Source organism: Staurois parvus, unplaced genomic scaffold (assembly GCF_062004578.1).
Source record: "Staurois parvus isolate SC_StPar_1 unplaced genomic scaffold, SC_StPar_1.0 ptg001855l, whole genome shotgun sequence".
Classification (NCBI taxonomy): Eukaryota; Metazoa; Chordata; class Amphibia; order Anura; family Ranidae; genus Staurois; species Staurois parvus.
This window is the reverse complement of record NW_028319651.1, coordinates 59,658-82,823: the sequence shown is the minus strand read 5'-3', so window position 1 is coordinate 82,823 and position 23,166 is coordinate 59,658. Positions and strand designations below refer to the sequence as shown.

Here is a 23,166-nt window from a genome sequence, read left to right as displayed (position 1 = left end):
CCAAAGGGGAAGCTTCCTGAGAAGGTAGACATAGTCCCTGTTCTCTCTCTCCTCAGCTGGAACTTTTCCCTATTGCTAGCACTGTACCAGACAGACTAGGAACCTGTACCTACACTAGCCGCTCGCATAATGTGAGCACAAATCCTGGGGTCAGAGTCCTAAATAGACTTTGCCTGACCCAAGATGGCCACCACGGTCACATGGGACCAGGGCATCCAATCCCTGTCCCATGTGACCGAGGAAACCATAAAGAAACATAGTTTCTCTCAACTTCCTCCCCCCTCTGCACTGGAACTAAAGTCAAGCGCCACCTGCAGAGGAGACTACAGACTGCACCTGCCTACACATGAGCTATAGGGTTGCAAGAGAGCATCCGTATGAACATCCAGAAGCTGGTAGTAGTCTGAAACCCAAAGGGGAAGCTTCCTGAAAAGGTAGACGTAGTCCTTGTTCTCTCCCTCCTCAACTGGAACCTTTCCCTGTCACTAGCACTGTCCGACATACTGGGAACCTGTACATACACTAGCCGCTCACATAACGTGAGGAAAAATCCTGGGGTCAGAGTCTCTAACTGACTCAGGCTCTGCCTGACCTAAGATGGCCACCAGGGCCATATGGGACCAGAGCACCTGGAACGCACTGGAACTGCAAGCACTGATGTGAACTATGACATTGTCAACCATGTAACCTACTTTCTGTGCGTTTTGGATGCAGGAAAACAGCAACTGAAACGCATGTAGTGTGGACTGGCCCTTACCCTAGCTAAACGTTTTCTGCAGCGTTTTGAAGAAACGCAGTACAGTCCATTTAACATGATTTCCTATGGGACACATTCACATCTCAGCGTTTTCACCCTTTGCATTTTTTGAAAAGGGTCCAGGACTTTTTTGAACGCAAAACGTTGCGTTTTTGGTTCTATAGACTTCAATGGTAAAGCTGTAGAAAAGCATGTATTGTGTTTTTGCTTCGTTTGTGATGCGGTTTGTGTTTAGAATTTGCCTAGCAACAAGAACATTTTTTAAAAATAAAAAAAAAAAACCCTCAAAACACGGCAAAAATGCGAGTGCAAAAACGCAGAATGCACCAGAAAAAGCACTGCAGAAACGGATCAAATCCATCCTGCATAGGTGTGAACCGAGCCTCAGTCTAAACCACCAAAACTCCCAACCGAGTATATATATATATCTCTCATTGAATAAATTTTGGCATACATTGTATTTTGTAAAGATGAGTTAAATTGTGTAAATAAAAAAATTGACCATTACAGATTTGATTTTGTATTCTGATGAATGAGAGAGAACAGATTTCATCCCCAAGTGACTGTCCGTATAACAAAGAGCGGAAGTATTGCGCCACCAAGTGGACAGTTTATGGCGCACACTGTCAGAGAGTCTCTTGACTATTTAAAGCAGACCTTGCACTAAGATGCTCATAAGATCAAGTCCCCTCCCCCCACCTAAATCACTGAAGAATAATAATGCGATAATTAACCTGTAGAGGAAAAAAGTTATATATACACTTACCTTACCACCGGCTTCCATCATTTTGCAAGTTTTGGGGAAGGATAGGGTCTTCACCCCCCAAAAGCGAGGAAGGTAGTGGCTAGGTAAGCATTCATTCTGACTCTTTTATCTACAGGTATGTTTTTGTACTATATACACTATATTGCCCCCAGTATTGGTCGGCCGGCCTTTCCACGCACATGAACTTTAATGGCCCCCCAGTCTTAGTCCGTAGGGTTCAATATTGGATTGGCCCCGCCCTTTGCAGCTATAACAGCTTCAACTCTTCTGGGAAGGTTTAGGAGGGTGTCTATGGGAAGGTTGGACCATTCTCCCAGAAGCACATTTGTCAGGTCAGGCACTGATGTCGGGGGGGGGGGGGTAGGTCTGGCTCGCAGTCTCCGCTCTAATTCATCCCAAAGGTGTTCTATGGGGTTGAGGTCAGGACTCTGTGCAGGACAGTCAAGTTCCTCCACCCCAAACTGGCTCCTCCATGTCTTTATGGACCTTGCTTTGTGCACTGGTGCGCAGTCATGTTGGAACAGGAAGGGGCCATCCCCAAACTCTTCCGATAAAGTTGGGAGCATGAAATTGTTCAAAATGTCTTGGTATGCTGACGCCTTAAGAGTTCCCTTCACTAGAACTAGGGGGCCAAGGTCAACCCCTGAAAAGCAACCCCACACCATAATCCCCCCTCCACCAAACTTTGCACATGGCACAATGCAGTCAGGCAAGTACCGTTCTCCTAGCAACTGCCAAACCCAGACACGCCCATCGGATTGCCAGACAGAGAAGTGTGATTGGTCACTCCTGAGAACACGTCTCCACTGCTCTAGAGTCCAGTGGCGGAGTGCTTTACACCACGGCATCCGACGCTTTGCATTGCACTTGGTGATGGAAGGCTTGGATGCAGCTGCTCGGCCATGGAAACCCATTCCATGAAGCTCTCTATGCACTGTTGTTGGGCTCATCTGAAGGCCACACCAAGTTTGGAGGTCTTTAGCTATTGACTCTGCAGACAGTTGGCGACTTCTGCGCACTGTGCGCTTCAGCATGCGCTGACCCCGCCCTGTCATGTGACGTGGCCTACCACTTGGTGGCTGAGTGGCTGTTGTTCCCGGTTGCTTCCACTTTGTTATAATCCCACTAACAGTTGAGCGTGGAATATTTAGTAGCCGGGAAATGTCCCGGATGGACTTATTGCCCAGGTGGCCACCTATCACGGGACCACGCTTGGAGTCACTGAGCTCCTGAGAGCGACCCATTCTTTCACCAATGTTTGTAGAAGCAGTCTGCATGCCTAGGGGCTTGATTGTATACACCTGTGTCCATGGAGGGGATTGGAACACCTGAATCACATGATTGGGAGGGGATTGGAACACCTGAATCACATGATTTGGAGGGCGGGCTCAATACATTTGGCAATATAGTGTATATATATATATATGATACGCACTGCTCCATACCTGCAATTTTTGGCAAGAGCAGATAATGAGTTCACAAGAACTCATCTCTGTCATGTCTTCCGATTATTTAGTTGTTTCATGATTTTTCTCTACAAGTATTGTAAAAATGCTAATAAAATGCTAACACTCCTAAACGCATCTGAACACTACTAAAAACCGCTAGTGTAAATGGAGGGAAAGCCTATGGGGGCAGGGGAGTGCATTATGTGCTATTTTATCTTTGCTTAATAAAAGATGTTTATTGCACTAGGGTAGGCTCTAAACAGATCTGGTGTTTTTTTAACATTTTTTATTAATTAACATATTAGGCTTAAGGTTGTGGGCCTCATCAGACAGCTCCGTGGATTGAGCAGGCCTGGTGTAGGGAGACACAACTCTAGTCCCTGCATGCAACGGTGGCTCCATAGGATATTAACCTCCTTGGCGGTATTCCCGAGTGTAGCTCGGGGTAACATTTCAGTACCAAGAGCGGTAACCCCGAGCTACACTCGGGAATACCATGCGGCACTGCTCCGCCATTTGTTCTTCACTTACCTTACTCTGCGCTCCCGCGATGTGTCCCCTGCAGCGTCCCCGGCCATCTCCTTCGGCCGATGCTGGCATCCGGCTTCTGTGTCCTGTCCCTGTGACGTCGGGACGTACGGGCGCCGCCGCCGGCGGGAAATTTAAAAATTTTAAATAATGTCATTTTTTTTTTTTTTACATTTTACATAGTAAAACATTGCTGCCTCAACCAATTTCACATACATTTTGTCCCGAGTGCTTCGTCCGGCACCCTGCCTGCATTTTGTCTGTTCTTTCTGCCTGGAAACTGAGAAACGTCCATGGCGTCCAAAAAGCGTCCCTTTAGGTCAAAAGCGGTTTAGATCAGCTAGAGAACAGCGATAGTAAATTAGAACCACTTGCAGAATTGAGTGATAATGATTGGTGGGGGAAATTCCTCATCAGACACTGAAAACGATTCTGCGACTTTGCTCAGCGATGTGCGAACTTGGCGCTCTATTTCACATTTCAGTGTTTTTGGTTTGATTATATTATTGAATTAAATGTATTAATATTATATTATTATTTTTTTATGATTATTTATTAAATTATAATTTATGATTTTGTGTTTAAAATTTTATCATCCCCGGGATGTTTAATAGACTCTTGTTCAGACAGATTTCAGTGAGTTATTCCTAAATATTACAGCCTACAATAAAAAAAACGACATATTTCCATGCAAAATAATGGTACCGCTTTCAGCACCAAAAATCGGAAATAATCAGACCGCCAGGGAGGTTAAAAGAGAAAGGAGCCACCCTGAATCAGGATATCTAGGGCAGCGGTCATGGCACCAACTTAAACTGGAACATAGGTAAGGATGTAAAGATAAAAAAGTTGCATACTGCATGGTGGAGAGTGAAATATTTTCAGCAATAATCAGAAAGTTCAGTCCACTAGATACACCAAGGCCCAGGTGACTAAAAAACTTCAGTGATGTGTTTATAACACCATTGTTTTTTTCCAAGTGCTCTTCCTTTATGCTTGTGGCTGTGATTGGTATGATGGCTTTATTGACCTTGCTGGCCCTGGCGATGCAGAAGCGGTTTTTAAAAAGTCGGGACTATACTCTGTTGCAGTGCATGAAAGACTGAGGCACTCATGGGGACCTATATGTGAAAAGGGAGGTGCAGCGCTGTATGACTAAACAAATAATGAATGGTTACACAATAGTAAACAGTGACTGTAAGTTAATAATGCCACTAGATGGTGGCTATAAGGTGAAGAGAGTGAAAACAGTCCAATGAAGGGGTGCTCTTAAGATCCAGGGTGATCTTCAGACGTCCAATGTACAGGACCATCAGGTGATTAAATATAAAGACTGCGCACTCACCAGATACGCAATCTTTATGCGCATTTGTATGAAAATATCACTAGACCTCCTGTGTCATCATCCTGGTCTGGTCAGATCTGGTCAGCATATCCCTCATGGCCTGGTACCTGGATGGATGCAGCTGTTCTGTAGATTTGGCCGGTTCCCACCAGAACTCAAATAAATAGAAAGGGCCACATAGTGTAATATCCTCAGGTATCTTTATTGGAGGCACAGGATAGCAGAAAATCCAACATACAAAAAAATACTGACCCAGGTATGCCCCTCGTGGCGCCGGCGGTGAAGCGTCCAACCTGCTGTAGCTACCCCTTCACCGCTGGCGCCACGAGGGGCCCCGGCGGCCATCTTTGATTCATACCTGGGTCAGTATTTTTTTGTATGTTGGATTTTCTGCTATCCTGTGCCTCCAATAAAGATACCTGAGGATATTACACTATGTGGCCCTTTCTATTTATTTGAGTTCTGGTGGGAACCGGCCAAATCTACAGAACAGCTGCATCCATCCAGGTACCAGGCCATGAGGGATATGCTGACCAGATCTGACCAGACCAGGATGATGACACAGGAGGTCTAGTGATATTTTCATACAAATGCGCATAAAGATTGCGTATCTGGTGAGTGCGCAGTCTTTATATTTTATCACCTGATGGTCCTGTACATTGGACGTCTGAAGATCACCCTGGATCTTAAGAGCACCCCTTCATTGGACTGTTTTCACTCTCTTCACCTTATAGCCACCATCTAGTGGCATTATTAACTTACAGTCACTGTTTACTATTGTGTAACCATTCATTATTTGTTTAGTTATACAGCGCTGCACCTCCCTTTTCACATATATGCTATTGAAGGTTTGATACGGTGCCTTTTCTGGTGTACAGCCGCTGCTTATTATACAGTATCACATAAGCGCTCACTTATCTTTTGTTTTTCCTGACTCATGGGGACCTGTCATCAATCACATGAGATGTGCCAGGTAAATGTTTTTTGTTTTGTTTTTTTCGAATAATCCTGAGTCATTAAAAATGTGCTTATTTAATGAGAAAGGGCAACACCGAACAAGTGCGGGTTTAGGGCCCTGAGGTTTCAAGGTTTTTCATTTTTTGTATTTTTGCTGAACACAAAAGACAGGTTGCTAACCTAATTATGTAAATGCTGTAATTCCTAACCATGGCCAACAATGGACATCTGTAGGGAAACAACCTTAGGTGCCAAAAGCAGTCCCTTCTTGTAGGATCATCGCTTTCACACAGAACATGTCCTTTACCCTACCTGGCTTAGAAAATCACAACATTGTGTACATACACTGATAGCACTGTTCAACAGGTAAAAAGTTTTGGGCATAAAATGAGCTAATCTTACATAATTTTGGGGTGCTGAAAACGAAAATGACCCTAAAAAAATGTTGATTGGCTCTAGTTTCCATGATATATTCACCCATCTAATGACGTAAGCCATTCAAAATTATGATGCAACTTCAGCTGCATATTGCGCAATTGATACTGGTGACCAATAGAACATGTCATGTATACTGAGATGATGCAATATTAGCCTTTAATTGCATCACTTCACTGCATAAAAGCTGCAGTATCTGTAGCTGATTGGAGTTGGACAGCGTCTTTACATTTCGTTTTATGCTTATATAGGCTACTCAGTAATGCCTCGAACTTGTGTGAATAAAGCAGATAATTTCTGCTATATCTGCGGTGAAATAACTTTTATCTCACGAAAAAGGAGGATAACAGGAATGATTAAGAAAGCCTACAACTTGTATTTTGGCTGCAAGATAGGAGACCAGGACAAGAGCTGGGCACCACATATATGCTGCAATTCTTGTGGGACGGCACTGGAGCAATGGTTGAATGGAAAAAAAGGCATCTATGCCTTTCGCTGTGCCAATGATTTGGAGAGAGCCAACAGATCATGTTAGTAATTGTTACTTTTGTATGGTGCCTCCAATTGTAAAAGGGCTAAATAAGAAGAAAAAGTTATCTGTGCACTATCCAAATATTCCATCGGCAATACGTCCAGTTCCTCATGGAGAGGGGCTACCAATTCCTAAAGCACCAGAATCCTTCGTGGTTGAGTCAAGTGAGGAAGAAGCTGAAGCGTGTAGTCACGTGCAGTTGTAAGAGATAGCCCTTTCCTCGAATACAAGAGAAAAGCCAAGAGAAGCAAAACCGACACAAACTGAAGACAAAACTAGTGAGAATCCGAAGTATTAAAATGATTCAACTTGGCTTATGGCTATAATGTTTCTTGGTAATCCTATGCAATATATTATGCCATTTAGGCTTTGTTATGTAGTCAATATCACTTGCTGTATATTTGTGGAAAGACATCTATCTATATAATTATTGTGCATTATGTAGTCATTACGCCTATAGTAGAAAACCTTCCGTTTACAGAAAAACTAGAGCCAATTGACAAATTTCATTGTTATATTTGAACTCAGAATGTGAAATTCATTAAGAAATGGATCCTTTTGTTTCCAAAACTGGCAAAAAATAAAAATTTGTTGAACAGTGTTATCCATAACTTTATGACCACCCACCTCCCACTTTTGCAAGGAAAACATCATTGACTTGTCAAGGCACAGACTCCACTAGACCTCTGAAAGTAGACCTTCTGACATGAAGCTGTAAGTAGCAGTTCTGGTAAGTTGAAAGGTGGGGCCTCCATGGATATAAATAGTTTTTCCAGCAGATGCTCAATGGATTGAGAGCTGGGTAATTTAGAGGCCAAGTCAACACCTCAAACTTGTTATGTTCCTCAAACCATTCTTGCACCATTTTTGCAGTGTGGCAGGGCACATTATCCTGCTGAAAGATGCCACTGATAACAAGGAATACCGTTTCCATGAAGGGGTGTACTTGGTCAACAACAATGTTTACGTAGGTGGTTATGTGTCAAAGAAACTTCAACATGAATGGCAGGAGCCAAGGTTTCCCAGCAGAACATTGCCCAAAGCATCACACGCCGGCTTTTCTTCTCCCCATACTGCATCTTGGTGCCATCTCTTCCCCAGGTAAGTGACGCACACACCACCTGCCATCCACACAATGTAAAAGAAAAAGTGATCCATCAGGCCAGACCACCTTCTTCCATTGTTACGTGGTCCAGTTCTTATACTCACGTGCCCATTGTAGGTGCTTTTGGCCTGGACATGGGTCAGCATGGACACCCTGACCCGTCTGCCGCTACGTAGCCCTATACACAACACACCATGATGCCCATTTTCTCAGCTTTCAACACATCAACTTCAGATACCATTGTAACAAGATAATCAATATTATTCACTTATAGCACTATTAGCCCCTTGGCACCGGCACCTCCCAGCTCCTTAGGGAGTTTCAAATGCCGGGAGGTGGGGTGGGGTTTCTGACTATGTGACCGCTGTGAATTGCTGTCACATGATCGGAAAGCTCTTGATCACAAGTAGAGATCGGGATCTTTCTGTTTGCCACCAGTAAGTCTGCCGGGTGCATGCACAGCAAGCGCTCTTGGCAAAGATCTGTTTATCTTTAGGTACGAATATATGTAGACTCTTGGTGTTAAGGCCCGCCCGCCAAGAGACCACATATACGGCCGGCGCCAAGGAGTTAAACAAAAAAGCAAACATTTATTATATTGCAGATGACCAATTCTTGGATGTGATGGCTGCATTAGTTTTCAATTCAATGAATGTGTCTGGGTTTGGCGGTTCTCAGAACGGTACTTGCCTGACTGCATTCTGCCAAGTGTAAAGTTTGGTGGAGGGGGATTATGATGTGGGGTTGCTTTTCAGGGGTTGAGCTTGGCCCCCTAGTTCCAGTGAAGGGAGCTCTTAAGGCGTCAGCATACCAAGACATTTTGGACAATTTCATGCTCCCAACTTTGTGGGAGGAGTTTGGGGATGGCCCCTTCCTGTTCCAACATGACTGCCCACCAGTGCACAAAGCAAGGTCCATAAAGACATGGAGGAGCCAGTTTGGGGTGGAGGAACTTGACTGACCTGCACAGAGTCCTGACCTCAACCCCATAGAACACCTTTGGGATGAATTAGAGCGGAGACTGCGAGCCAGGCCTCCTCCCCCGACATCAGTGCCTAACCGGACAAATGTGCTTCTGGAAGAATGGTCCAACCTTCCCATAGACACCCTCCTAAACCTTGTGGACGGCCTTCCCAGAAGAGTTGAAGCTGTTATAGCTGCAAAGGGCGGGGTCAACTCAATATTGAACCCTACGGACTAAGACTGGGGGGCCATTAAAGGTCATGTGTGTGGAAAGGGCAGGGCCAACTCAATATTGAACCCTACGGACTAAGACTGGGGGGCCATTAAAGGTCATGTGTGTGGAAAGGGCGGGGCCAACTCAATATTGAACCCTACGGACTAAGACTGGGGGGCCATTAAAGGTCATGTGTGTGGAAAGGGCGGGGCCAACTCAATATTGAACCCTACGGACTAAGACTGGCCATACGCCATACAATTTTCTGTCCAATTTCCTTTAGATTTACCTTCAACTGTGCAGTGCAAGGGCCTGCCTAATTGGATACAACTGAAATGCTGTTTGGGTTTGACCTCATATTATATGGTTTTTGGTAAATCTAAAGCGAAAATCTTGATAAAATTGTATAATGTATGGCCAGCCTTAGACTGGGATGCCATTAAAGTTTATGTGCGTGGAAAGGCAGGCCGTCCAATACCTTTGGCAATATAGTGTAGATACAGTATCTGCCAGAAGTGAGTCCATCCCTCACAGTTTTATAAATATTTGATTCTATCTTTTCATGTGACAACACTGAAGAAATTATTTTTTTCAGATCCTCAGAGAGTTCTTTGCCATGAGGTGCCATGTTGAACTTCCAGTGGCCAGTAAGAGCGAGTGAGAGCGATAACACCAAATGTAACCCACCCGCTCCCCATTCACACCTGAGACCTTGTAACACTAACTAGTCACATGACACCGGGGAGGGAACATGGCTAATTTGGACCTTGTCACTTAGGGGTGGACTCACTTTTGTTGCCAGCGGTTTAGACATTAATGGCGGTGTGTTGAGTTATTTTGAGGGGACAGCAAATTTCCATGTTATACAAGCTGTACACTGACTACGCCACATTGTAGCAAAGTGTCATTTCTACAGTGTTGTCACATGAAAAGATAGAATCAAATATTGACAAAAACGTGAGGGGGGGTGGACTCACTTCTGGGAAATACCGTATATATAGTTTTTCTTCATTTTTTTTTTTTTTTGCTTTGTTTTTTGTTTTAATAGCACTTTAAGCTCTGTGTGCATGAAACCTAATGCACATTGTGAGAAGCTCACAGTGTGCAGAGTATTCAATTTCAGTCCAGCAGACGAACCAGCACAACTGTGCAAGACTGAAGGGAAGGCCAAATTTTCTCAGAACACAAAACAAAATCACTAAAGAAAAAAAATTTTTAATACCTTCCGAATCCACCAAACTAAACCCATTAAAAAAAAAAAAAAATATATACAGAATGGGGGGGGGGGGGGGGGGGAACAAAAAATAGCACATACCCACTGCAGTCTACCAGGAGTACAGTATATAAATATTCATTTATACAACTTTGTACATAAAAAAGCATCACAGTTCTGCAATATACACAAATAAAATCCAATATAATTTACGGTATAGAGCAGCAGCTGCTCAGTCAGAAAAGTCCAAAGTCCACTAGAAAAGGATCCGACCGTTATGTGGGATGGGGTGCCCAACTCATCCGATTCACAGCTGACTGCTTGTTTCCAGAGGTAGGTTCACCATCAATGAAGAGATTTCCAATGTAAGAAAGGGCTGAATGAATGCTACAATCATGACGGAAATCCTGTCAACGGAAGCCACGCATGTAGCCAGTCAACATACAATCAGCAGACCAAAAGAGGACAAGTCAGATGAAATCTATGAATATGCATTCCTTGTCAGTCAGTGTAAGGCTCTATTCATACCATGCCGGTGCGATGGTGTACGCCTTCCACGCACCTTGTGTAGGGCAGCCCATTCATTTCATGTGCTGCTCCACATAAGTGAGAAGTCCCTGACCCTTTTGCAATGTTGTGCTGCATCGAACCACAAGATGCCATTTTGGCACATGCATTAGCACATGCTTGGTGGGCGCCGTTAGGGAATAACTGCCTTGCGTCTGTTAACCCCTTGGCGCCGGCGCCTTCCCGCAGCTTTAAGGGTTTCAGGGTCATGTGACCACCGTGATTCGCAGTCACATGATCGGGAAAGGTCCCGATCAAAAGAGATCGGAACCTTTCCATGAGTACCAAAACGTGCGCTAGGAACGTACAGGACATATTTTTTTTATTTTTTTAATTGCCCGCGAATGTGCGGCCGCTCGGCCTCATGGCCCAGATACCGAGAAGCCCCACATTTGTGCGCACTCGGCGTGAAGAGGTTAAAAGGGCAGCGCATTTCTGTGCTCATCAGGAAAAGCGTGCGATTTTGCATGAGATCCCGGACATACAAAAAGGGGGTAGATTTACTAAAACTGGAGCGCTCAGAATCTGGTGCAGCTGAGCATGGCAGCCAATCAGTTTCAAACTTCAGCGTGTTCAGTTAAGCTTTGACAATAAAACCTGTAAGCTGATTGGTTTCTATGTGGAGCTGCACCAGATTTTGCACCCTCCGGTTTTAGTAAATCAAGTCGAGCCTAAGACAGGAAAATGCAGTGTTTGGCTGTTTGCCTGGAAAAGCAGCATGGAGCCAAAGACACAGAGCAGGTAAATTAATGTCCATCCAGTCCTGAGATTTACACAGAACTGCCAGAATGGTAACCAGACTTTTTACTTAAAGCTGAGCTTCAGACAAAATGTAAAAAAAAAAAAAAATGAAAAAAAAAAAATGAAAAAAAAGAAAATGTAAAAAAAAGGAAAGAAAAAAAAGTCTGTTTCTACAAAAACCGTAGGCGCTGACTTAAAAAAAAAAATAAAAAAAAAAAAATGAAAAAAAAAAGAAAATGTAAAAAAAGGAAAGAAAAAAAAGTCTGTTTCTACAAAAACCGTAGGCACTGACTTAAAAAAACAAAAAAAACAAAAAAAAAACAAAAAAATAAAAACACACACTTATCGGTCCATCAGTGTCCTCATCACAGCCAGACTAACCGGCCATTCTCTCTCTGGCACCGACATTTTAAGCATGGGCACCTAACTGTGACAGCTTGCAGCCGGGTACCCACTGCGCCTTGTGAATGGTCCCGTAGTCTTCTGGGACCTGTCCTGGGACACATGACAGGTCCCAGAAGACTACGGGGGAGGGAGAACAACTTGTGCTTCCGATAGCCTAGGCGATTGCAGCGGGAGGGGGAGCAGGTACCTGTCAAAATCGGCTACCCGCTCCCCAAAGGTGCCAACCTTTAAACAGGGAGCAGGGGACAAGGCCTTAAAGCTGAACCTGCCCTTGTGGGGGGAGCTCCGCTTTAAAGGTTAAGTTCACCTTTCTCAACACCTATATTTAGGGTGTAACACATTCAGCCTGATTGGAAGGTTCTTTCATTCCTATGGACCGGCGGGTATAAACAAACTGCTGTTTGCCTACCTCTGGGCAAAGAAAAAAAAAAAAAAAAATGGGGAGGACGATTGTGTCCTTTTCCGTTTCGGTTTCCTATTCGGCAGAACGGATCGGAGGCAGCCAGGCGTAAAAAGGACAGCAGAGGTGTTTCTTCCCAGACCCCATAGAACAAAGCGGGATCTGCCCATGTCTGTTCTGTGTAAACTAAGTAGACACAGACCTGTCATCTGCCGCTGCTCCGATCAGAACATGCCTCCCTATGCAGATAACGGGAACAAATAAATAATGAAAAAAAAAAAAACCCAACAAACTGTGCAGCTGTTGAACAACACCCTTGCTACAGGTCATGTACATGCCTCCCAAAGCCGGACTAAAAAGCCCATCCTGGCTTGTTGCCAAGACACTCCCAGTCAATTCAAACCCCCTCACATGTGCTCTCTCTTCTGTCACAATAGCTTCCAACCTCAGCAATACTGCAAAAGGAGATGGTGAACCGTGCATGTGAGGGATCCAGTGAGAGTGTGGGTGAGCAGTAATGGCTGGGAGTGTTTTAGCAACAAGGCAGGAAGGGACGAGAAAGAGCATGTGGAGGGGGGGTTTAAATTGGAGAAAATGTTTACGCCTGTGATGGTGAGCAGTAACAAGTGGGCTTCACTTGCCAACATCCTTCGTTTTTCAATCCGGCTTTAGAAGGCATGTAAATGGCCTACAGCTATAGCAACGCATTATTAATCTTTGGTCAAAGCTGCACTGTTTGTTTTTTTATCTACAGGCACATCTTACCTGCACAGGCAGTTTTTTTTTGGTAAAGTTGAACTTAACCTTTAAACTGTACAGTGGTGGGGCTCTCTAGATGGTGGGGCTCTCTAGATGGTGGGGCTCTCTAGATGGTGGGGCTCTCTAGATGGTGGGGCTCTCTAGATGGTGGGGCTCTCTAGATGGTGGGGCTCTCTAGATGGTGGGGCTCTCTAGATTCAAGCCTATCAGTCTGCCCAGCAAGGAATGCACACATTCATATCATTCATATTGCCATTTCAGGAGAGTCGTCCTTTGTGCCGCCTGCAGAACACTTCACTCCAGAAGAAGCTTCTCCAGTTTTCTGGGAAAGAATACAAAGATAATCCTATACTGATATACCAAATCCCCGGGGGATTCAGCGGACACTATAGCGGAAAGCAGCTTTTTGTGCACTACCGTGTAAAAGTAAAAAGCAAAATACACAGTGCAAAGTGAACACTTTCCATAGACAGATGGGGGGGTTGCAGTTCTCTCTGCTCCAGAATACTCCTATGGCTGGGGGGCGGGGAGGGAATGAACAGAGGAGGAAGCTGTGACTGCAGCACTGCATTAACACTTCCTTGTATCCTAAGGGGCGGGGAGAGAATGAACAGAGGAGGAAGCTGTGACTGCAGCACTGCATTAACACTTCCTTGTATCCTAAGGGGCGGGGAGAGAATGAACAGAGGAGGAAGCTGTGACTGCAGCACTGCATTAACACTTCCTTATATCCTATGGGGCGGGGAGAGAATGAACAGAGGAGGAAGCTGTGACTGCAGCAGTGCATTAACTCTTCCTTGTATCCTATGGGGGCGGGGAGGGAATGAACAGAGGAGGAAGCTGTGACTGCAGCCCTGCATTAACACTTCTTTGTATCCTATGGGGCGGGGAGGGAATGAACAGAGGAGGAAGCTGTGACTGCAGCACTGCATTAACACTTCCTTATATCCTATGGGGCGGGGAGAGAATGAACAGAGGAGGAAGCTGTGACTGCAGCACTGCATTAACACTTCCTTATATCCTATGGGGCGGGGAGGGAATGAACAGAGGAGGAAGCTGTGACTGCAGTACTGCATTAACTCTTCCTTGTATCCTATGGATGGGGGGGAGGGAATGAACGGAGGAGGAAGCTGTGACTGCAGTACTGCATTAACACTTCCTTGTATCCTATGGATGGGGGGGAGGGAATGAACGGAGGAGGAAGCTGTGACTGCAGCACTGCATTAACTCTTCCTTGTATCCTATGGATGGGGGGGAGGGAATGAACGGAGGAGGAAGCTGTGACTGCAGTACTGCATTAACACTTCCTTGTATCCTATGGATGGGGGGGAGGGAATGAACGGAGGAGGAAGCTGTGACTGCAGCACTGCATTAACACTTCCTGGTATCCTACCGATGGTGGAGTCCATTGTTTACTCCAGGTCCTGCAGGTTTATTGTGCTTCCTGTAAACTGTGAATTGTCTGAGGTGGCGTCATCCTCTGTGGAGGCATGGGGCTCCTAGGACAAGAACAAGACATAAAAACATTTTAAAAATGGCTGCTGAATGTTTACAGAACCAAAATGCTTTGGTGACAGAAATGGCGATACCTGCAAGATGTGCACCGGTAGATCGACTGTGAGCGGAGTATGTGCTGCCGGAGACTGAGCGCTCAGCTGGAAAGGCAGATCGCCATCCCCAGAAGGATCGTCCTACAGACAAGGAAGACATTGTACATTATGGCTTCAGTACCCACTTGTTTACATATGCAGTAGAAAAAGGAAAACGCACTTCCGCATAGTAAGAGGCAGTGGCGTCCCTTCCCTATTGGACTCCTCCATCCCTTCTCTATAATTTGTTGGTTGACCTGCAAGTTCCGTTATTACATTTGCCTTCGCAGAAGTTGGAGGTCAACCAGTATTGTGTGTTAATATTTGTCTCCTCACTTGCCCTCCTAGTGCCATCTTGTATTATCATTAGAGGTTTATGGAAACATTGTAGATATTTTTTTTTTTATTATACAGGATTTATGGCGCCAACAGTTTGCTCAGCGCTTTACAATAGAACGGGAGACAATACAGCAACAATACAGTTCAATACAAGAGGGATAGGAGGGCCTGATCCTGGGAGCTTACAATCTAGGAGGGATAGGAGGGCCCTGATCCCCGGAGCTTACAATCTAAGAGGGATAGGAGGGCCCTGATCCTGGGAGCTTACAATCTAGGAGGGATAGGAGGGCCTGATCCCCGGAGCTTACAATCTAAGATGGATAGGAGGGCTGTGATCCTGGGAGCTTACAATCTAAGATGGATAGGAGGGCCCTGATCCTGGGAGCTTACAATCTAAGAGGGATAGGAGGGCCTGATCCTGGGAGCTTACAATCTAGGAGGGATAGGAGGGCCTGATCCCCGGAGCTTACAATCTAAGATGGATAGGAGGGCTGTGATCCTGGGAGCTTACAATCTAAGATGGATAGGAGGGCCCTGATCCTTGGAGCTTACAATCTAAGAGGGATAGGAGGGCCTGATCCTGGGAGCTTACAATCTAAGATAGATAGGAGGGCCTGATCCTGGGAGCTTACAATCTAGGAGGGATAGGAGGGCCCTGATCCTGGGAGCTTACAATCTAGGAGGGATAGGAGGGCTGTGATCCTGGGAGCTTACAATCTAAGAGGGATAGGAGGGCCCTGATCCTGGGAGCTTACAATCTAAGATGGATAGGAGGGCCCTGATCCTGGGAGCTTACAATCTAGGAGGGATAGGAGGGCCCTGATCCCCGGAGCTTACAATCTAAGAGGGATAGGAGGGCCCTGATCCTGGGAGCTTACAATCTAAGATGGATAGGAGGGCCCTGATCCTGGGAGCTTACAATCTAAGAGGGATAGGAGGGCCTGATCCTGGGAGCTTACAATCTAGGAGGGATAGGAGGGCCTGATCCCCGGAGCTTACAATCTAGGAGGGATAGGAGGGCCCTGATCCTGGGAGCTTACAATCTAGGAGGGATAGGAGGGCCTGATCCTGGGAGCTTACAATCTAAGAGGGATAGGAGGGCCTGATCCCGGGAGCTTACAATCTAAGATGGATAGGAGGGCCCTGATCCTGGGAGCTGACAATCTAAGAGGGATAGGAGGGCCCTGATCCCGGGAGCTTACAATCTAAGATGGATAGGAGGGCCTGATCCCGGGAGCTTACAATCTAAGATGGATAGGAGGGCCCTGATCCCGGGAGCTTACAATCTAAGATGGATAGGAGGGCCCTGATCCTGGGAGCTTACAATCTAGGAGGGATAGGAGGGCCTGATCCTGGGAGCTTACAATCTAAGAGGGATAGGAGGGCCTGATCCCGGGAGCTTACAATCTAAGATGGATAGGAGGGCCCTGATCCTGGGAGCTGACAATCTAAGAGGGATAGGAGGGCCCTGATCCCGGGAGCTTACAATCTAAGATGGATAGGAGGGCCTGATCCCGGGAGCTTACAATCTAAGATGGATAGGAGGGCCCTGATCCCGGGAGCTTACAATCTAAGATGGATAGGAGGGCCCTGATCCTGGGAGCTTACAATCTAAGATGGATAGGAGGGCCCTGATCCTGGGAGCTTACAATCTAAGATGGATAGGAGGGCCTGATCCTGGGAGCTTACAATCTAAGAGGGATAGGAGGGCCTGATCCTGGGAGCTTACAATCTAAGAGGGATAGGAGGGCCCTGATCCTGGGAGCTTACAATCTAGGAGGATATACTGTGTTGAGTACTTTTGTTCTAGCTATAAAAAGTTGTGCTACCTGGGTGTATCTAACTGTCAATGCACATGTTGCTGTCTATGCACTGCTATGTTGTGTATTGCTGTTATTCTGCATGTTCTATGTTATTATTACTACAGGTACTTATATAACGCCGTCAATTTACGCAGCACTTTACATATCTATTGTACATTCACATCAGTCCCTAACCCTCAAGGGGCGTACAATCTAAGGTCCCTAACCCTCAAGGGGCGTACAATCTAAGGTCCCTAACCCTCAAGGGGCGTACAATCTAAGGTCCCTAACCCTCAAGGGGCGTACAATCTAAGGTCCCTAACCCTCAAGGGGCGTACAATCTAAGGGCCCTAACCCTCAAGGGGCGTACAATCTAAGGGCCCTAACCCTCAAGGGGCGTACAATCTAAGGGCCCTAACCCTCAAGGGGCGTACAATCTAAGGTCCCTAACCCTCAAGGGGCGTACAATCTAAGGGCCCTAACCCTCAAGGGGCGTACAATCTAAGGGCCCTAACCCTCAAGGGGCGTACAATCTAAGGTCCCTAACTCTCAAGGGGGGTACAATCTAAGGTCTCTGACCCTCAAGGGGCGTACAATCTAAGGTCCCTAACCCTCAAGGGGGGTACAATCTAAGGTCCCTAACCCTCAAGGGGGGTACAATCTAAGGTCCCTAACCCTCAAGGGGGGTACAATCTAAGGTCCCTAACCCTCAAGGGGGGTGCAATCTAAGGTCCCTGACCCTCAAGGGGCGTACAATCTAAGGTCCCTAACTCTCAAGGGGGGTACAATCTAAGGTCCCTAACACTCAAGGGGAGTACAATCTACGGTCCCTAACCCTCAAGGGGCGTACAATCTAAGGTCCCTAACCCTCAAGGGGCGTACAATCTAAGGTCCCTAATCCTCAAGGGGCGTACAATCTAAGGTCCCTAACCCTCAAGGGGCGTACAATCTAAGGTCCCTAACCCTCAAGGGGCGTACAATCTAAGGTCCCTAACTCACATTCATACATACACATATTAGGGACAATTTAGACAGGAGCCAATTAACCTACCAGCATGTCTTTGGAGTGTGGGAGGAAACTGGAGTACCCGGAGGAAACCCACACAGACACAGGGAGAACATGCAAACTCCAGGCAGGTGGTGCCATGGCTGGGATTCAAACAGACAACCCTAGTACTGCCAGGCGGAATTGCTAACCATTTAGCCACTGTGCTGCTATTTTTTTTTTTTTTTTTTTTTTTTAAAAAACAAGGAACTCCTGTAAAAAATGGTTGTAAGAGGTTGCCATGACACTAAGCATGCAGAGCTGCTGCACTGTATTGGTAAAAAATTCCCGTAGGGTGGTCTCACCTGAAGCAGCTGGATCTGTACATACTGTGCCCCTGTGGCTGGGTCCCGTAACGTCAGTCCACCATTTGGCATAACAACACTGTTACCTATCCGGTTACCAGCTGGAGACACTTGTTTTGCGGTTTTATTTTTCTTCTGAGTAGGTGAAGTGCCTAAAATTTACAGACAAAAAAAAAAAAATTGACAACATTAGATGCTAAATCTGTTGAGACAGAGAGGGTGCATCTGTGATCTGGTTTCTGTGGAGGCCGATTGGTTTCTATGCAGAGCTGAACCAGGTTTTGCACCCACTAGTGTTAGTAAGGAATGACATTTTCAGGTACTTATATAGCGCCATCAATTTACGCAGCACTGTACACACACCGTGTTCCAAATTATTATGTAAATGATATTTTTCTCATTTCCCTCAATAATTGATGTAAATAACAGTCGGCAGAATTCTCAGGTGACAACTAGAAGAGGACAATTCACATTTTATTGAACAAACCTCCTAATGATAACAGGATTTGTGTTCCGGATTATTCCGCACAGGAAGTTTCAAAACACTTTCTAGGTTGTAAAAAACTGAAAATTGTCATTTGTTGTGTTTGCAGCAGATTTACTGAAATCAAAAGCTATTTCAATCAAACTTTTCCCAACATTGTAACTTTGTAAACATTTGAAGCGGTCACGTTACATTGTAACATAGGAGCCCTTATCTGATAGCAGATCACAAGTCTGGCATCCATTGAACTTGGCAGTTTTTGGACAGTTTCTGCTGGAATTTGTTGGCAAGATGTCAGAATAGCCTCCCAGAGCTGCTGTTTGGATGTAAGCTGCCTCCCACCCTCATAGATCTTTTGCTTGAGGATGCTCCAAAGGTTCTCAATAGGATTGAGGTCAGGGGAGGATGGAGGCCACACCATGACTCTCTCTCCTTTTATCCCCATAGCAGCCATTGATGCGGAGGTATTCTTTGCAGCATGAGATGGTGCATTGTCACGCATGAAGATGATTTTATTACGGAAAGCATAGTTCTTCCTTCTGTACCAGGGAAGAAAGTGGTCAGTCATAAACTCTACATACTTTGCAGAGGTCATCTTTACACCTTCGGGGACCCTAAAGGAACCGACCAGCTCTGTTCCCATGATTCCGGCCCAAAACATGACTCCACCACCGCCTTGCTGACGTCGCAGCCTTGTTGGAACAGGGTGGCCGTCCACCAACCATCCACTACTCCATCCATCTGGACCATCCAGAGTTGCACGGCACTCATCAGTGAACAGAACTATTTAAAAATTAGTCTTCATGTATTTTTCTGCCCAATGCAGCCGTTTCTGCTTGTGAGCATTGGTTAGTGGTGGTCGAATAGAAGGTTTTTGCACAGTTGCAAGACTTTGGAGGACTCTACACCTTGATGTCCGTGGGACTCCAGAGGTACCGGCAGCTTCAAATATCGGTTTGCTGCTATGTAATGGTATTTTAGCAGCTGCTCTCTTGATCCGATGCCTGGATCTGGCAGAAATCTTCCTCAATGTGCCTTTATCTGCACCAACCCGTCTGTGCTCTGAATCAGCCACAAATCTCTTCATAGTGCGATGATCACGCTTAAGTTTTCATGAAATATCGAATGTTTTCATCCCTCGTCCAAGGCATCGAACTATTTCACTCTTTTCGGCAGCAGAGAGATAATTTTTCTTCCCCATATTGCTTGAAAATGGTGCTCTGCCTAATAATGTGGAACATCCTCCTTTAGTAGTTTTTCCTTAACCACATGCCGCCCAGCCACTGTATAAATATGGCGGCAGGGTGTCACGGGCAGGCAAAACCACATTTTAAAACGTGTGTTTTGTAAACAGGTAGGGGGCGCGCCGCCGCCCTACCTGTCCCGCCGATCGCCGGGTCACAGATGGTCCTTACCGGCTATCTCCCGGCGATCGGCGGCAATCAGTGACAGAGAGCACAGCTGCAGTAGCTGTGCTTTCTGTCACTTCCCTGACAGCTCCTGGACAAGCTGATCGGGACAGAAGAGTTTCACTACTCTCCCGATCAACGTGTTCCCTGCAGCACACACCCCCGCCCCCTAGTAAAACACCCCCCCTCACACAGATAACCCTTCCCTGAAAAATAAACTTAACCCCTTCCTCCCCAGTGCCATTAGTACAGTGTCTGTTTTTTTTTGCACTGATCACTGTATTGGTGTCACTGGAGTTGTCAGTGACCCCAAGTCAGTACCCTCCCAGTGTCAGAATGTCCGCCGCAGTCCCGCCATAAGTCGCTGATCGCCGGCATAAGTCGCTGATCGCCGCCATTATTATTATAAAAAAAAACTAAAAATCCCAGTATCTTTCCCGCCATTTGTAAACGCTATTACTTTCACGTAAATCAATTTACACATATTGGGTTTTTTGTTTTTTTATAGCAAAGACACGTCGCAGAATGCATTTTGGCAGAAATTTATGACTAAATTTGATTTTTGCATTTTTTTTTTACTGGACGTTTTATAGCAAAAAGTCCAAGATATTGTTTTTTTTCCTCATAATTGTCAGGCTTTTTTTTTTATAGCGCAAAAAATAAAAACCGCACAGGCGATCAAATACCACCAAAAGAAAGCTCAATTTGTGGGAAAAAAAAAGGATGTAAATTTAATTTATGTACCGTATTGCATGACCGCGCAATTGTCCGTTAAACTAGCGCAGCGCTGTATAGCAGAAAAATGGCGTAAGTTGCAGTATTTATACCATAGTTTGTAGACGCTATAACTTCACACAAAGCAATCAATATACACTTACTGGGATTTTTCACCAAAAACATGGAGCAGAATACATTTTGGCCTAAATTTATAACCAACTTTGAGTTTACTATATATTTTTTATAGCTGAAAGTAAAAAATACTGTTTTTCTTCAAAATTTTTGGCCTTTTTTTGTTTATAGCGTGAAAAATAAAAAGCGCACAGGTGATCAAATTACACCGAAAGAAAGCTCTATTTGTGTGAAAAAAAGACGTAAATTTTGTTTGGGTGCAGCATTGCATGACCGCGCAATTATCAGTTGAATTAGTGCAGCGCCGAGTAGCAAAAAGAGGCGTGGTCATTAAGGGGGGTAAATCCTCTGGAGCTCAAGTGGTTAAATTGGGCTCACCGGCCAATCTAATTATCACAGGTGTCCGAGATTGTTTTCAGCGATCAAAAGAGCCCTGACACACAATGCCATCCATGAGTTAAACTGAAAAACAAAATATTTAATCTTTGTGACACTTAAATAGAATTTGCATAATAATTTGGAACAGGGTGTGTATATTGTACATTCACATCAGTCCCTAACCCTCAAGGGGCGTACAATCTAAGGTCTCTAACCCTCAAGGGGCGTACAATCTAAGGTCCCTAACCCTCAAGGGGCGTACAATCTAAGGTCCCTGACCCTCAAGGGGGGTACAATCTAAGGTCCCTAACCCTCAAGGGGGCTACAATCTAAGGTCCCTAACCCTCAAGGGGTGTACAATCTAAGGTCCCTAACCCTCAAGGGGTGTACAGTCTAAGGTCCCTAACTCTCAAGGGGCGTACAATCTAAGGTCCCTAACCCTCAAGGGGTGTACAATCTAAGGTCCCTAACCCTCAAGGGGTGTACAATCTAAGGTCCCTAACCCTCAAGGGGCGTACAATCTAAGGTCCCTAACCCTCAAGAGGTGTACAATCTAAGGTCCCTAACTCTCAAGGGGCCTACAATCTAAGGTCCCTAACCCTCAAGGGGCGTACAATCTAAGGTCCCTAACCCTCAAGGAGAGTACAATCTAAGGTCCCTAACCCTCAAGGGGCGTACAATCTAAGGTCCCTAACCCTCAAGGAGAGTACAATCTAAGATCCCTAACCCTCAAGGGGTGTACAATCTAAGGTCCCTAACCCTCAAGGGGCGTACAATCTAAGGTCCCTAACCCTCAAGGGGCGTACAACCTAAGGTCCCCAACCCTCAAGGGGCGTACAACCCAAGGTCCCTAACCCTCAAGGGGCGTACAATCTAAGGTCCCTAACCCTCAAGGGGCGTACAATCTAAGGTCCCTAACCCTCAAGGGGCGTACAACCTAAGGTCCCCAACCCTCAAGGGGCGTACAACCCAAGGTCCCTAACCCTCAAGGGGCGTACAATCTAAGGTCCCTAACCCTCAAGGGGCGTACAATCTAAGGTCCCTAACCCTCAAGGGGCGTACAATCTAAGGTCCCTAACCCTCAAGGGGCGTACAATCTAAGGTCCCTAACCCTCAAGGGGCGTACAATCTAAGGTTCCTAACTCACATTCATACATACACATACTAGGGCCAATTTAGACAGGAGCCAATTCACCTACCAGCATGTCTTTGGAGTGTGGGAGGAAACTGGAGTACCCAGAGGAAACCCATGCAAGCACAGGGAGAACATGCAAACTCCAGGCAGTTGGCACCGAGGTTGGGATTTCAACCAGCGACCCCTAGTACTGCCAGGTGGGAGGGCTAACCATTTATCAGATCTTTCGATAGGCAGGCCACCAATGAATGAATCTCAGTCCCCTAGGTGTCTATGGCAGAGACCACATGACCAAAACCTCAGCACTTGTCACCTGACCAACAGTAAGACTTTCCTTCATATAAAAAAAAAAAAAAAAAAAAAAAAAAAAAAAAAAAAAAAAAAAAAAAAAATCGAAGCTTTTCCTTTTTTCTGATTTAACAACAAAATGTAACTGACGTATATGCAATACTTTCTCAGAGAATTCCCAGAGTTTTGCTTACCTGAGCTACTGCTGCCGCCCTTCTTTTTGCTCTTTACCAGCTGAATGGCTCTGTAGTCTGTCCTGGCTGATCCGCCACTCTCCTGCTAAGAGAGGGACAAAGTGCTTTAGTGGTGGTCCACAACCTGCCACTTCTCCTTTACAACTCCAAAGTCTCAAAAATAAAAAATGATGCACATTTTGTAGATGAACCGGTTTCTCCAGGCTGTAATACA

At 45.5% G+C, this 23,166-nt stretch overlaps 1 protein-coding gene across 4 annotated transcripts in view; it reads right to left on the bottom strand.

Moving 5' to 3' along the window:
- Positions 1–12,915: 12,915 nt before the first annotated feature.
- The window catches only part of ZXDC (ZXD family zinc finger C), a 41,865-nt gene continuing 31,614 nt past the window's right edge, over positions 12,916–23,166 (bottom strand). The window contains exons 7-10 of one of the 4 annotated variants that reach the window (XM_089664203.1): positions 22,953–23,034; positions 18,216–18,367; positions 14,725–14,826; positions 12,916–14,634 (exon numbers count right to left, since the gene is read on the bottom strand). In XM_089664203.1, the coding sequence (XP_089520329.1) occupies positions 14,548–14,634; positions 14,725–14,826; positions 18,216–18,367; positions 22,953–23,034 (423 nt within the window). In that variant the 3' untranslated portion in view covers positions 12,916–14,547. Of the gene's footprint in view, positions 14,635–14,724; positions 14,827–18,215; positions 18,368–22,952; positions 23,038–23,166 lie in introns of all 4 variants that reach the window. The other 3 variants (XM_089664200.1, XM_089664201.1, XM_089664202.1) reach the window with 3 other exon arrangements.